Below are 16,022 nucleotides of genomic sequence, written 5' to 3' on the forward strand. Positions count from 1 at the left end.
TACAGGAGGATTTTATTATGGTTAACCTGCTTTTCTCCTTCACAAGTTGTTTTATCAATATTTGTGTAATTTTATTTACTCCTAGAATTTCCGCATGTGTTAGAGATATTTAAATGATTCGGGTCTGTAATATAAATTGTCATGTGGACCTGTAAAATTATTATATGCATTTTTGATGGATTGGATGAGGGAGCTGAGCTCCCATTTATTTTTTGATGCTGATATGAGTATGTAGAGGGTGAGCTGAGCTCCCCAATTGATGATATATTTTGTTTACAGGTCGGGTGAGTCAAAAACTCCCCGTTGAAAGGTCCACTTTATGGCCGAACTCTGTTCGGTTGGTTTCTTGAATTTAGGCCCAAATGGGCCTTAGAGTTGGGTTAAGGAATAGTTAGGCTTACTACGGGCCTCGGGGGCTTTAGGCTGGCCCAGGTCCTAGTGCCGGTCCGGCCCATAGGTTGGGTCGTGACATTAACAATTAAATAAAATATACATACTAAAATTAAATTAAATATCTCATATTCAACTAAAAAATTCATATTTGAATATCATTCAAACAAATTTAAAAATCCATATTTGAATCACATTCAAACAAATTTAAAAATTCAGATTTGAATCACATTCAAACAAATTTAAAAATTTATATTTGAATCACATTCAAACAAATTTAAATATTCAGATTTGAATCACATTCAAACAAATTTAATTGTGTGATTATAATTCCTAATTAAACAATTTAATTAGTCATAGACATAATTATGGGCATCAAAGCATACAACAATTGCATAATTGAAGTCCAATACAATGCGCACCATAGTGGTGCTCAAACCATGGGCACCAAGGTGCACAACTAAGCATACCGCCACACTCTTTGAAGCAACCAGCAATAGATCAATCAATTTTGATCAAATCACCAATTAAATCAGATATTAAAAATCTAAATGGTAAATATAGTAGCTTTGATACCAATTAAAGGAGCGAAAGCATGTAAATGGTTAGATTAGAACATTGAATTCAAAAATTTTCTTCTAGGGTTTCATGCATCATGCAATATCCATTATTTATCTAATTGATTTCAATGTTCAAATACATATTAAAACACTTTTAATATGTTTTAGAATCTACATTTGTCATTTAAGATTTTTGAATTAACAAATTAATTCATTAGAACCCTAGATTAATACAAAAACATGTGCACTAACATTTTGATGCACTGTAGATGTGATTGGTACCTTTGGGAAGCACCTAGGACCCCAAATGTTGTCCCTCTAGTTTGTCCACATCAAGATCACCAATGGCAGCCCCTTGAACAGCTTCTCAAGCCTTGCCAACCAATTAGAAATTAGGGATTTGCCTTTAGAGAGGTTGTAGATGTATATAGGACACTAGAAACAATTTCTAGCAATTTTAATTCAAGAGAATATGAGCAATTCTCTTTGAATTGATGAGAGAAGAAGAAGAAGAGAAGAGAGGAGAGGAGCTTCATGGGTGGCGGCACCTTTGAGAAAAAATCAGAATGTTATTTTGTTCTTTCATTCTTTCCTTTTTATAATTAGGTCATCACTTAAAACCCTTGCCACATATCATCATCTGATTGCACCTTAATTTTAATTGACCTAATCACATTAAGCTAAGTGTCAAAGCTAGATTTAATCTTGGCTTTGATCATCATACATGATTGGAAGACAAATGGCAAGCTTATATGGTGCCATGTGTCACCATCTCATGGTGCCACATGTCACCCTGTAAAATGATCAAATTATCCTTGTGTTTTAATTTTGAGTTCTCAACCCAAAATAATTATTTCTCCTCTTCTAATCAATTTATATCAAATATAAATTAATTAATTAATCTCTATTAATTAATTTCTCATAATTAAATTCATATTTAAATACTTCAAATATAAATTTAAATTATATTATACATCCAATAACCTAGATTTGATTTCAAGCCATGCTAGAGACTTTGCAATCTAATTGCAAACCAAACCTATTTAATTAATCAATTAAACTCTTTAACTAATTAATTAAATCACATTTAACTTGGTGATTACTTGTGTATGTGCGTGACTCACTAGGCTCATCACTAATTGACAATGAGATATGATATCAACTCATTTTATTATTAGAACTTTTTTCTTACCATAAATGATTTATCGAAATCATTTTAGGCACCTTATAGATCATGGTTAACACCTAGCATAGCATGCCATGGCCACCCAATTAGTAATAAGGAATACTTTAAATGAACCTTTAATCATATGTTACCATGCACTAGAATCTCTCTGTTACAAAATCCCAATTCGAGCTAGAGTCATGGATTATGTTAAACCCCATTTGCTATGAATATTATGTTCTCTTTTAATTCCAATTCTTGATTAAAAGGATTTTCTCATCAGAAACTCTTTTCTGATTAAATCTGTTTGTCCTGGCCAGGAATTTGAAACATTAAGAACAATTAAATGAATATAGGATTTTATCCTTATTTACTTAGGGTAGCAGATTCTATCTTGATCAACACCTACCTCCATATATAACTAGTAGGACCCAACACATGCCCATATACCCATACACAGTACCAGTATAAAAGCAGTATCAAACTCAAACCACCTATATACAAGATGATTGTGCTATCTCAGGTCTAAAAATTATATCCACTGATATGATTTATGATAATGTATTGACAAGAGTAAACTCCATGTGCTTGTCATAAGTGTCACTGGTTCGGCCTACTTATCATGCATAAATGCCTATCATGTTTGTTATATGGCATGAGACTCACCATTCCTTCTTATTTACATCTCATATAAATAACTTAGGAACAAACATGATTACAATCTTTCTGGATAAGTCATGTACTTATTGTGAAGTATCTTCGATTGTGAGCCAATTTATAATACTTTGTGCTAGAAATACTGTCACTCATATTCTTAACAACTTAAGAATAGAATTTCTAATAAAATATCAATGAATCTTACATATAAATATGTTATGTAAATGGAAAAGTGAAAATGCCTTTTTATTAATAAAATATGTACAAGATACATACTAAATGATATGCTCTAGGGCATACTACTAACACAGAGAAACCATAGTTCTTCTAAGAGCAGGTTTGTTTCAAGGTGTAGAACGAAGATTGTCAGGAAAGGAGTGTCTGGGTGGAAATGTGAGGTGGAAGGGATGATTCCGTGAAGGGTATTCATAGCACTTAGGTAATGAAAAAGGTGGTTCCTAACAAAGCTAGTGATTTCAGGGATAAGCATATTTGGATTACAGCTAGGAGGAAAGCTATCAGGAGGGGGGATAAGAAATTTAGGAATGTTGGAGGAGGATGCCATGAAAATCAGAGGGAAGGAAGATTGAGAACTAAGGAGACTGATCTGTCTTGGCCTGGAAAGGAGATCAGGGATTAGGTTATGTTTTCCTTTAATGTGCTGGACTGTGAATTTATACTTTGAGAACCAATCCTTTAATCTTAAAAGCTGTGGTTCAAGTAAAGCTTTGTTTTTAAACCCCATGATTCTTGGAAAGGATGAACTGTCCATTAGAATAGTGAAATGATGTCCAATGAAGTGGAATTCAAATTTCTTGATTCGATTTTTTACGGCCAAGATTTCTTTATAGACAGAGTGATAGTGTTTTTGAGCAATAGGAAATTCTCCACTTGCATGACCACACACATGTCTTTCTCCATTATCTTCTTCTAAAAGGATGGCCCCTGGCATCAGTTTGCATAATGCGCTTGCCAGTACTTGGAATCTTTAGAGGTGGCAGATTTTGAGCTATCTGTTTGAGAGCTTGGACGACCTTTGTTTGATCTGATCCCCAAGGTGGGGCCGTCTTCTTTAGTAACTTTGACAGATGGCTTGTGTGAACAGCAACATGTGGAATAAATTTTCTGATGTAGTTCACGATTCCCAAGAATTGTTGTATTTGTTTACTGTCAAATCATTTTCAAGGAATTTTAATAATTCCTCTGCTATGTGTGGGCCTGGTTGATATTTTCCGTCACAAAACCTCATTCCAAGAAATTCGATATTAGTCTGGGCCAGGAAACTTTTCTTTTTTGAAAGCATAATGCCATAGCTCTGGACAATGGATTGGAATTGTGATAACAACTGTTTGTGGGCCGAAACATCTTTAGAGAACAGGAGGATGTCATCAATGTACACTAGGGTACTATGGAGAATGGGCTCGAAGATTCTCATCATAGCCTTTTGGAACAGAGAGGGTGCGGTTTTAAGGCCAAAGGGCATTACGGTCCATTGATATTGGGTCGTTGGAATGCAGAAAGCAGTTTTGGGCCTGTCAGAGGGCTGGATGCCAAGTTGCCAGAATCCTGCCTTGAGATCAAACATGGAAAATATATGGGCTTCATGAAGCTGAGTAAATAAGGCATAAGGCTTGGGCAAAGGGAATTTATCATCTTGAAGGAAGTGATTAAGGGGTTTGTAATCAATTACTAGCCTCTTTTTCCAGCGCAATTGTTCCGATCTTTTTTCCACATAGAAGGCTTGGCATGCCCATGGAGAGTTGGTAGGCTCAATTAACCCTTGCTGGAGAAGTTGTTTACATTCTTCTTGGGCCATGATTAAATCTGTTGGATTCATGCCAGGGTGAGTGGCCTTGGTAGGGTTTACATCTTCATTGAGTTTGAAGGGAAGGTTGATAAAGAATTTTTTATTTTTCCACAAAGGGTGTCGATGGAGGAATTCTGCATGAGAATTGGCACATGATTTCAGGAGAAGGTCTTGGTGTTCACTGAATTCAGAGGAAGCATCTGTGAGGGAGAACAGTTTTGGTATAGAGGTGAATGGTTGAAATTGTCTCTTGTATTTCATGCTTGTGGGAAGGATCTGTAGATGTTTGGCTTGCTGGTAAATATCAAACCCAATAAGGATATCCTTATCAAGAAGATCAGATCCAATGATTTTGGTCCATAGTATACAGTTAGGAAAAAACTATATTCCAATGGGCTGTTTGGAAATCAGATTAGTCTTAAAGACTTTTTCATCTGCGGCCTTGAAATATTCAGTATGTTGGACCTAGTTTGTTGGAGGTATAATGGCCGGATTCATCATGCTTTTGTGGGCTCTAGTGTTTAGAAAATCAATAACTGGAATGGGCCGGTCATATTTACTGGGTAAGAGGTGAGTGAGACTAAAGGTGTAGGAATAGTGTTTGGGTTGTGAGTAAGCTGGGTTTTTTTGATATTTTGGGCCAGATAAAAGGGATAATGGGCCTCGGGCTTAGAATCTGAACTTTCTGAAGAGGTAACCCATTCGGGATTTCCATCAGGTTGGAGGGCAAAGACAGTGTCCTCGTCAGGTTCATCTTGTTCAGAGAATAAGGATTCAATGTCATCATCATCTTGGATGATCTGCTGCACATGTTGAATGAGTCTGGTTGCTTTGTTTGGATTCTTGGGGTAATTTCTTGCATAGTGGCCTTTATTGCCACAAATGTAGCAATGATCAGACTTCTTTGTTCCTGGTCTTCTTTCCCTAAAGTACCAAACAGTCCTTCTTCCCTTTTTCTTGGAAGAGTGCTTGGAAACTGGGTATTTCTAGTGGTGGCTCTTCTTTTTTGTCTTACAGACACAGTTTTTCTCCTTGCACTTGATGGATAAGTGAGACTTCTGGCAAACATGCTTCAGAGTTTTGCTTTTGTCCATAATGTCTTTAAAGAGTCTCTGTTGTTCGCACATTTCTCTAAACAAGCCAGAGCAATTTGATGAATTTCACCAATAGAGATATTGTTCATATCCCTTCTGGTTGCTGCTAAGGATCTGTGTAACTCCGGTTGTAACTGTTCAGGAAGAGAGGCAATGTAAGTGTGCCTTAGATTAATGTTATTAAATCTGTTAAGGAGATAATAACGCTGAACCATTTTCTGAAAATGTTTTTCAATATTTGAGCGCTTGAGAGAACAGAGCATCGCATGTCAAAGAATTCTTGGCAAAGCTGCTTGTTATAAAGAGAAGCATATCCTAAGAATTCAACAAAAATTGCGTTGACAGCTGCCAGAGGAGTAAGGTGGTAGAACTGTGCAAGGTTATAGCCTCCAAGTGACAAAAACCAATCTTGGAGAGAGCCAACTGTTCTAGAGACAAATTCTCGTAGAACAACACGAGAGTCAGCGTCATGTTTCAACATTTGTACTTCTAGCCATGCCTTGAACTCTACAAGTCTATCTCTCCATTTAGATGGAGGAACATCATGAAGTGTGAACCAAGGGCCTGAAGCTGGCCTAGAGGCTTGTTGAGTATTGGGAGGAGCAAAAGAAAGCTCTTTTCTATCATCTTCAGGAATTTCTTCATAAGGGTCTTGAATAGGTTCCGTAGTGGTTCCTGTATGGTTCCGTAGTGGTTCCTGTATGAGACGTATAAAATAATATATAATATGAGAATAATTTTATTACTTAAAAAATATATACTTTTAAATTCAAAATTTATTTATAAATTCTATTAATTTTAATATAAATTAGTTTAGTTATAATGATTTTAATTATTAAAAATTTTAAATAAACTTTTGTTTAAATTAAATATTAAATTTTTAAACTTATAAATAAATTTCACAAATACTACCTTAATAAATTACAAAATTTTAATTCAAGTATCAGCGTAATTAATACAATTTAATTTGAAATTGAACACAACAATAGAAAAAGAAGAGAGAGAATCTGACAATAGAACGACATAAACAATCCCTGCCAATACTTTCTCATCACCCGTCGCCCCTCAACCCCAGTTTTCTCCATGTATCGGTACTAAATCTGATATCCCATCACTTGAACCTACCCTCCATTCTCTTAAACAAAGCCAAAGCTTCAGTAGACTCACTTCCTTGAGCAAAGCCAAAATCAACGCATTCCATAATGCAATCTCTCTTTACCATTTCATCAAACACCTCTTTGCATTATCAAAATCACCAACTTCCGCAAACCGAATGTAACAAGATAGTACCAACAAAGCAACACCCATGAACCCATTGCGCACAATACGGAAATGCAACTGGAGAGACTCAAAAGAAGCTAAACACAAGCATTTAAAACGAGAGAGCAAGTATGGGCGTCAACAGTGCAGGATCCATGAATCATGGTTTTGGACCATACAAATGCATCTGCGGGGCGAAGCTTCCGATGAGGCCATCCAGTCGTTATTTGAGGTGGCATGTGGATATGAAGTGGGCTAAGAGTCGTTTTTTATGAGGCTTAAGCGGCCACCGGAGATGGAGACGACGGAGTTTATATAAATCAGGACGGCGTTGTAACACTTGTTGGTATTAACACCATCACTTATATAATCAAAACAGAAAGAAAAGGAGATGAGCTGACAAAGTGAGGGTTATTGTGAAGCTTCAATGTTTTGATTAGAGGGGACGATGGAGATGTTGGGTAGGTGAGGAGAGGTGTGGGAAAGAAAAGGTTGGGTAAGAGGGAAAGGGGAATCGGTGAGTGGGAAAAAATAAAAAATCTACCTAGCCTATTAAGATTAATCACTTTTGTGAACCACACAGTAACACTGCTAAACCTGTTATGAAATCAATAGCAATCACCAAAACCGGACACCATTGCTTTGGGATCAAACCTACATTTCCTCACTGAATCTACCTACCCATCTCTATTGTTTCCTAACTCCAACCTGAAAGCAAATAAAATATGCAAATAAAACAACCTACGAGTTGTTGCTGCCTGATCTTTAATCCAAAATGATCAATACAGACAATGCCTCTACTTCCTTAAATCATTGGAAAAAGGGGTTTAAAAGCGACAGAACTTTCCCTAGCTACTGAAACAAGTTAAATCAAAGATTATTCAACAAGCCATATCCTAATTCGAATGGATGGTTCTTTCTTTCGGAATAATCAAGTAATAGGAAAAAAGATTGCAAATTAGATGACATTTCATTATCCATCTCACCAATACCTGCAACGTTTCAACAGAAAGAAGGCCCGTTGCTTGAAAAAATGGCAGAAGGCAGTACCTTATTCATATAAACATATAAGTGAAAAGAGGCTGTGAACCAATGGTAAAGCAACCCACAAAAAATGAACAGCCAACTCTTGCTGCCAGGGAATCCGGCATTTCAGCCAGAATGGGCTTTCGAAGATATACGCATAACCTTCTTCAAATGTGTTAGATGGCAAGTAGAAGAAACGTTAGATCCAATCAATTGCCCTTACCATTACTTCTGCGACAGCATTTATCCTGGGAATTATCCCCCTTATGTAGATGTTATAGTTTTCCTATTTGCAACAGCTTCCTACTTGGCAACACTAGTCATTATGGTAATAGATATATCGAAAAGAGGAGAAGCTTATTTCAGTCGTTCAAGAAGATTCTTGCTACCCTCAGGTCCAATTTCTCTCCCAATAATCCTCTTAGTACTTGCCAAGGGTTACAGAATCAATTCTATATTTCCTCTCTCCTGCATTGGTCCTGCAATTCTTCAACTGCTATATGTATCTGCTCTTGCTTTCGATAATGGCGACGATAAAGATGTCAGGTATGCACTCTACGAGACATCAACCATTTCTGGAATTCTGCATGGAAGCATATACCTGGATTCCATTATATTGCCTTACTATACAGGTTTCGATGCTCTGTTTTCATCTACATTTTCTGGTGAATGCCAATCCTGTGTGTGTCGGAAGGAGGTTTTGGTAGTAGGAGGGAGGCTGGTAACCTACAGGGGGTGGTCTGTGACTACATTTTTAGTTGTGGGTGCTCTGTGTTTTAGGATAATACGCAGAATGACCGGAGAGAACAAAAGCAAGATCATGGGAATCAAGTCCTTTTTGGAAAGCTTAGGTTGGATCTCGATTGCCTTGGACTGTATCTATCTAACAAGAAAGGCTCCCCCAAAGCAATCCATAATGCGAATTACTGCTTTCGGAAGCGTGCTTGTATTGGTTTGCCTTCATCTAATAAAGAAGCTTTCGTGTAAAATTACACAATGGAATTTGGTACACGGAAAATTACATGCATAGAATTCCCATGACAAGCAGTGAGGAACAACGCAACGGCACAATCTGATTCTGATCCCACTCTTAGAAAGTCAAAAGGCCTATTAAAAGAGTTTCTCTTTTACCAATTAAGATCGGCTTACTTGTACACTAAAAATTAGTTGTAATATGAAAACTTCAAGTTCCATTCCATCCTTTTTTCTTAAGAAGAATTTTCCTCTGGTGTCTGCAGGGAAATCAACAAATGTACAAAAGTCATCCTAAGGAGACGAGTAACTCACGGATGAAAACTTGGAATTACCATTAAGAAATTCTAGTAGTGTTCATGGAGAGAGTAGCTACTCGTATTGTATAGCTCTTCTTTTTTTAATATATATATATTTTCCTGTACAAGCAAAAACTGTATAGGGCAATATTTTAATCAGGTACAACCTGTGGTTGTATAAGTTGAAACTCTGTGTTTTTTTTTTTTTGAATAATTGACACGAAAGGTGATATCTATTATGGAAAATAATAAAATAATTATGAAAGGAAAACAAAATTGTAACTGCAGAATCTCATTGAATGAACAATTGATGAACTTAATGAATTGCAGCTCCAAAACATCATGGGTTCGGCTACCAACCCCATTAACCATAATTGCTTGTACCTCTTCAACAAATGGAAACTTGAATGATCTTTGATGCAACTCAGAGGAAAAACCTCCTTCGGCTAGTGTCCATTTCCGGCTAAACATTCAAATGGGAAAAATTAACATCTAAAAAATTCAACAAACCATTATAGCAAATTAAGTTCGTTTGGCAAGTAAATTACCTTGTGAACCCATTCGTACTCGCCACTTTTGGTATCAAAGGTTCCATTCTGTAGACTTATCAACTTTAGTGTAAATTGAGGACCACATTCCTATTTGTTCAAGAAATGTTATTAGCCTTAATGACAGTTGATAAGATGAGACATTCAAATGAGGTTGAAACAAGGCATTGATAAAAATTCGAGAGAAGTTATTAACTTTTGTTGGGGATCCAAAGCTACAATACCAAAGCTATGAAGAGGGCCCAATTGATAATATTAACCAAATTAAAGAGAAAATTATCATTGAGCCATTTTCCACATGACAAAACAAGTTTTAACATCTTACTAGACAGGGTAGCAAATCCACAAAAGTACTAAAATAAATTAAGGAGAGCCCTAACCTGAAGGCGAGCAACTACTTTTTCTTGAGAGATCTTCTCCCCCTTGGCATCTTTTCCCTTTTGGCCTTTTGAATCATTTTGTTTGCATTCTTTGGTTTCAAAGATGTACCTGAGCGTGCGACGTTATATATTTATCAGAAAGACATGACAATGATTAGTGAAATATTTCAGTCAGCTTTAATTGCAGCAGAGGCACACCGGTGATGGCGGAAGAATATAAAATCCCGTTGATTGTGAAAAGTTACAACTCGCCGACCACGGAAATTAGGTTCTTGAGGGAAAAGTGACTGTATTAGTCTGAAGGGACCAAATAAAAAAAAGGAGATTAAATATTGCTTTATTAAAATCCACAAGAGAAAACTTGTTTCATAGTAAATGTGAATTCCCAAGATCCACAAATTGATAAAATACAAAGAACACTGAACAAAAAAGAATGTCATACCTCCCAACACGATGACCTAAGCGTGTTGTAAAGTTAGTCAAAACCAGCTCAGGCTTGTGATTTGTAGGATTTCCATGATTCTGCAAGCAATACAAATGAAGATCAGTAATATAATCAAATGCAACCTGAATCTAAGTTTGGGAAGGTGGAAGAGAGGGAAAGAAGATAGTCATTTTCCACTCTTTCCTTATTTGGGAAAGATGATAAAGTGGGGAAACAAACACTATAACCTTCTCTCCAAATTAGAAAGTGAGCGAAGGCAAATTTTGTTGAATTGTATTTTCATCCTATACAAAATTTTTCTTGTTGAAAGTTGCAGGTTGATGTCATAATCTTTCTATTCATAAACTTTTCTTTGTTATTCCTTCCTCCCTTACCAAAGAAAAGGAGAGAGAAAACAATTTTCTCTTCCTTACTTTTCCCTATCTATTTTGTTTCCATGCACCTTCTTTCTTGCATTATTTTCTTCCCAAACATTGTTAGCAGAGATCACAATTTAATAAATTGAAATCAAGCATGTCATAACTTTTTTTTTAAAAAAAAGAAAAAAGATTAATCCAACTTTCTCTAAATTATGTCGGTCGACATTGGATTGAATAAAATAACGTCAGTTTTATAATAGATAGTAACCCACATGATGTTAAATCATAACTATTACATCAATGATATGCATAAGATCAGGCATAAACCTTTATATCCTTGCGTAAAACAAGATTGGAAAGCTTGAAATGTGCAGTAGGTCCATAAGGCAAGCAAATGATCAGGAGAGCATCTACAAGACCGCCACAAGCTTAATTAAAATTCTTATGAAACACTACAGCACCGGCGAGGATAATAGCAATTTAGAGGGAAATGCATTTCTAATCTAATGGTTGTAAGCATAAGTGAAAGCATAAGGCCTTAATTGGTTTGCAATATGAACCACTAACCTGGTTCTCTGCGGTTAGTATGAACATCAATAATAGCAGTAAATTCCATGTTGCTTGCATATTTTACAATCTGCAATGTTATATACACCTTATATGAGATATGATATAATAACTACAAGCTTGACATCTTATATTAGACAGGAGAGACAAAAGAGAATAACTAATAAAACGCACATCTTTCAAATTATAAGTTCCTCTCTTCTTGTAAATTGCATTTGGGATCACTGAAAGCAGTTCTGATATAAAAAGGGGTCCCCTCTGAAGACAAGTAACAAGGAAAAAAAAAAGGACCAAAATGAATTAGATAACATTTTGCAGGAAGAAACATAAATTAAATAGAAACTATTCTCCGTTTAGGAAAGTACTATATATCTTCCACTTTTAGTATAATGCCTGCACAACAAAGACAAATTAAACAAGTAATCAGCACATACAGTAGAATTGAATCGGCATGTGGTGATCAATATCTTCGGAGTTCGTTCACGTCTTAGAACTGAACTAAACTCATCAGTATCATTACCAGCAAATAGCTGCAAATGAAGAGAATTGACACATCAGCTACAAAAACAGTTGCTATTTTTGCAGTAAGATAAAATGATTACTAGTCATTCCAAACCAACAATTATCAGGATGAGCAATTCTGTAACTGTAACATTTATGCACGTATTTGGATGTAGTATTTCAAATTCTAGATCATTATAGCATCCGAGCAACATAACATTTATGTGTCAATTTGTTAGGACTATGATTGGATAGGAATAAGTAAATTGGGATTGCTAAGTTGGAATAGTTTTGGAGGAAACAGTTATCAATTGTAGTCAAATGTATTGAGAAGAGTATAAATACTCAACACTATTGTACTGTACAATTCATTGAATAAATAATACAAATTACTTTTCTCCTAAAGATTCTATTCCCTCTGTTTCTCCCTCTCTGCTCTTCTTCTTCTTTCTCTGCTCTTTCTTCCTCTGTTCTGTTCTCCCTTCTCTCTTCCAATCTTCGTCTCTTCTTCTATATTCTTCTACCAATCTGGACTGAGAGCTAGGTCTATGAGCCATAGTCCGAACACAATTTGTGCTAAATGGGTTTTTTTTTTTTTTTTAATCTTCTATTTCATTTAATCAAGCAATTCAGCAGTCTAAAAGATCAAATTTCAAAGGACCATCAGAAATAGAAGGTAAAATGTATTGACGAGTAAGAAGGCATTGTAAAATGTATTGACGAGTAAGAAGGCATAAATACCTCATCGTCATCTGGCTTGCATATAGTCTCATCAAACTCCCTGGTGTTCTCAATGGTGCGAGGAATCTGCCTTGGAGGAGGCTGCACAATTGAATATAATATAAACCAAATCAATTCAATTCTATTCGAATACAATTCATACACAAGTTGAGCAGCATTCAGTTACTCTATTAATTGTTCAACAAAAAATAACGCCAATTTTGCTTCCAAACATTGCCTTATAGTTAAACAGAGAGAGAGAGAAATATTAGAGATAGGAAGGAGAAAAAGAATAGGACCTCCTCGCCCAGCTCGAGAGCGCGCTTCTCAGAGGCATCTCGAGCCTTGAGCTTTTTTTGCTTCTCAACCTTCTTCAAGTGCTTGAGCTTAGCATGAACGACTGATCTCTTCTCCTTGTTCTTTATCATCGATGGAAGTATCTCCCTCTTCTCCTCTCCCTCTTTATTCTTCTTCTTCCTCTTATCTCTCTTTTTATCGCTGGTATCTAACTCAACGTCGTTTTCGTATTCAGCCATGGCTTCGTTTTCGCTCTTCTTCAGCTTGCCTCCCATGATTGCCTACAGAAAGTAAAGTCTCTGGTTGCGGTTGACAGGGGACGTAAGAGAATCTAGCCTGACGAGATTAGGGTTTCCAAATTGTGAAGGCAGGTCTATGGGCTATATGATGTTGGGCCCAGACCTAACAGATAAGAAGCCCGATCCTTTTTAGACCACATAATCGGAGCCGTTCCTTCGTATAAACAAATTAAATATTTTCGGTGTTATTTATTATTTATATTTTAAAAATAATTTTACTTATTTATAGATGTGCAATAAACTATTTCCAGGTATAAAAATATATTCGATAACTTCTCCTGTTCGATTGTTGATTAATCCGATCCAACCTGCATCCAACTCTATTAATTTTTTCTGATAAAAAATAATTTATTTTTATGTATTTATATATTTAAATATTATATTTTAAAAAATATATAAATACTACTAAAATGTTCACTCCTACAAAAATTTCAATTTTGTATTTAAAATTAAAAAATGAAATAAATTGTGGCCATTGGAAATGTTTAGCGAGTAATAGTTGCAGATAATTATCATAAAAAAAAAATGATAGGTTAAATAATGAATATGTGCTGATGTAATTTTTTTTAATTAGTTTATCCTCTCTTTTATAAGTTTGTAAAAAATGCAAATATACCAAAAAAAATATAAAGCTATTTTTCTTTAGAATTAGTTTAATTTCCTCTTTTATAAAAAAATATTTTTTTAACTAATTTTATTAAGCATTAAAAAAATTAGAAAGTGCATAATTTTATCAGTAAAATATATTTTTTTTAATAAACTGAATCGAAATGTTTGAACTGCAAGAGAAAGATTAGAAATGAAAAAAAAATGCCAGATTTTAATTGAAATGTGCTTGAATTACTTAGATCTAAATCTGTAATAATTCCAATTTACTTTAAATTAACTCCATACTGCAATTTTTTAAAACTATTTTATTCCTTTTCCATTATCCAGCGAAGCTAATATTGAAGTTGAACATACAATATATGGGTAGAAATGACTCGATCCAGGTTTGGATGTGAGCCATTTTGAATCAAAATTTAAAGAAGTTAAAATTAAACTTATCCGAAGGAAAATGATAAATAGTCCAATTATAGAGGTCTTTACTCTGTCTAGCCTAACTTTAAAAAAAAAAAAAAAAAAAGATTTAGGTTTATATTTAGCTATTTAGATTTAGGATTTTAAGATTAAAGTTTAGAATTTAGGGTTTAAAATTTAAAATTTTAGGGTTTAAATTTTTAAGATTTAGGATTTAGTGTTACGACCCAACCTATGGGCCGGACTGGCACTAGGACCTGGGCCAGCTAAAGCCCCCGAGGCCCGTAGTAAGCCTAACTATTCATTAACCTAACTCTAAGGCCCATTTGGGACCAATCTCAAGAATTCAACCAGACAGAGTCTGGCCATAAAATGGACTTTTCAACGGGGAGTTTTTGACTCACCCGACCTGTAATGTAACACCCTAAGATTTTAAATTTTATTATTTTATGAGCATTATTGGTATTTTAATTTTATTAAATTTTAAGAAATTATTTGAGACTTTTCGGATTTTAAAAATCGGGTTCGATTTTCCAAAAATATAAACTTTGATGATTTTTAAAAATTTATTTAAATACCACGTGGCAAAACTAAAAATATATTTGGAGTCTACGAATTTTTCTGAGTTTTCTGAAATTTTTTCGGAATTTTTGGACCTCGTTTTCGGTCCCAAGGCAGAGTAAAAATTCAAAATTTTGTATCCTAAATCGGACCGGTCGAATCGAACCGGATCGGATTGGACCGATAGAATCGGACCGGCCTTTTCTTTTTCTTCCTTCTTACTCCCGCGCGCGTCCGACCTCCTCCCCTTCTCTCTCTCTTTTCTCTCTCCTCCCTCCTCCCCTTGCCGCGCCGCCACCTCCCCTGCCTCCCCAGCTCGCCGGCGCCGACCCCCAGCCGTCGCAGCCCACCGGCCGCGGCCCCAAACGGCCGGAAAACGTGCGCGAACGTCCCTCCCTCGCGCGCGCGACCGTTCGTCTTCCCGGCCAAAATCCGGCCTATTCGGCCATCAATCGGACCGGGTCTTGTGTCTAAACTCATCTACTCGTCGAGAGCTTTCCATAGACACCAAGAACACCGAAATCCATCGAGCGGTTTGTCCAATTTTTGCCCGGGAAGTTTTAGCCCATTTTGATTTTCGGGCTAGATTTCTCGCAAACCGTGAATCCCACGAGAAAACCGAGAGTACCAGAGCACTCCACTCGTTGAGAGCTTCGCGGCGACATAAATTTTGAATTTTTTCGACACCGTTTTTCGATGGGTCCCACGGAACTTCGCAGTGTTTTTTCGAGTATTAAATGAGCTTAGAAAATTCTGAAAAACTTATGTACTAACTCCCGTGTCATGGGCTTCGTGTAGGTATCTTCAATTCGCTGAAATTCGACAGTTGTCCGGGTCTGTGAATTTCCGGCCAGACAGACCCGTTACCGAAAAAGTCTCCGAATTGGACCGAGGTTTTGGCTACCCCCCCATTGTCAGACGTCCTGAGCGCGTTCCCAGAGTCGGAATCGGCAAAGGTAAACCCGAACCTTGCTTTTTCGTAATTTTCTAGTGCTTAAATATGATTAAAAATTCATAAAATATTCATGGTAACTCAGAAAATTATGATTCTTTTTGCAATAGCCTAGTAATATTGCTAAGGACCGCGGGACAAAG

At 36.1% G+C, this 16,022-nt stretch overlaps 2 protein-coding genes across 2 annotated transcripts; one reads left to right on the forward strand and one right to left on the reverse strand.

Moving 5' to 3' along the window:
• The first annotated feature begins 7,943 nt into the window (after positions 1–7,943).
• Positions 7,944–9,297, forward strand: LOC110672455 (uncharacterized). The gene is made up of 2 exons (XM_058152532.1): positions 7,944–8,505; positions 8,592–9,297. Exons 1-2 carry the CDS (start codon positions 8,048–8,050, stop codon positions 8,626–8,628), a joined length of 495 nt encoding a protein of 164 aa, XP_058008515.1. The 5' UTR covers positions 7,944–8,047; the 3' UTR covers positions 8,629–9,297.
• Positions 9,298–9,444: 147 nt separating this feature from the next.
• LOC110672446 (uncharacterized) lies at positions 9,445–13,404 on the reverse strand. Its single transcript, XM_021835230.2, has 11 exons — positions 13,050–13,404; positions 12,772–12,852; positions 11,964–12,059; positions 11,704–11,787; positions 11,530–11,599; positions 11,290–11,372; positions 10,601–10,680; positions 10,357–10,455; positions 10,159–10,267; positions 9,779–9,868; positions 9,445–9,693 (listed from the first exon to the last, which is right to left on the reverse strand). The coding sequence occupies exons 1-11, from the start codon at positions 13,320–13,322 to the stop codon at positions 9,655–9,657; spliced, it is 1,104 nt and encodes a 367-aa protein (XP_021690922.2). The 5' UTR covers positions 13,323–13,404; the 3' UTR covers positions 9,445–9,654.
• Positions 13,405–16,022: the final 2,618 nt, after the last annotated feature.

The sequence above is a fragment of the Hevea brasiliensis genome, chromosome 9 (genome assembly GCF_030052815.1).
Source record: "Hevea brasiliensis isolate MT/VB/25A 57/8 chromosome 9, ASM3005281v1, whole genome shotgun sequence".
Classification (NCBI taxonomy): Eukaryota; Viridiplantae; Streptophyta; class Magnoliopsida; order Malpighiales; family Euphorbiaceae; genus Hevea; species Hevea brasiliensis.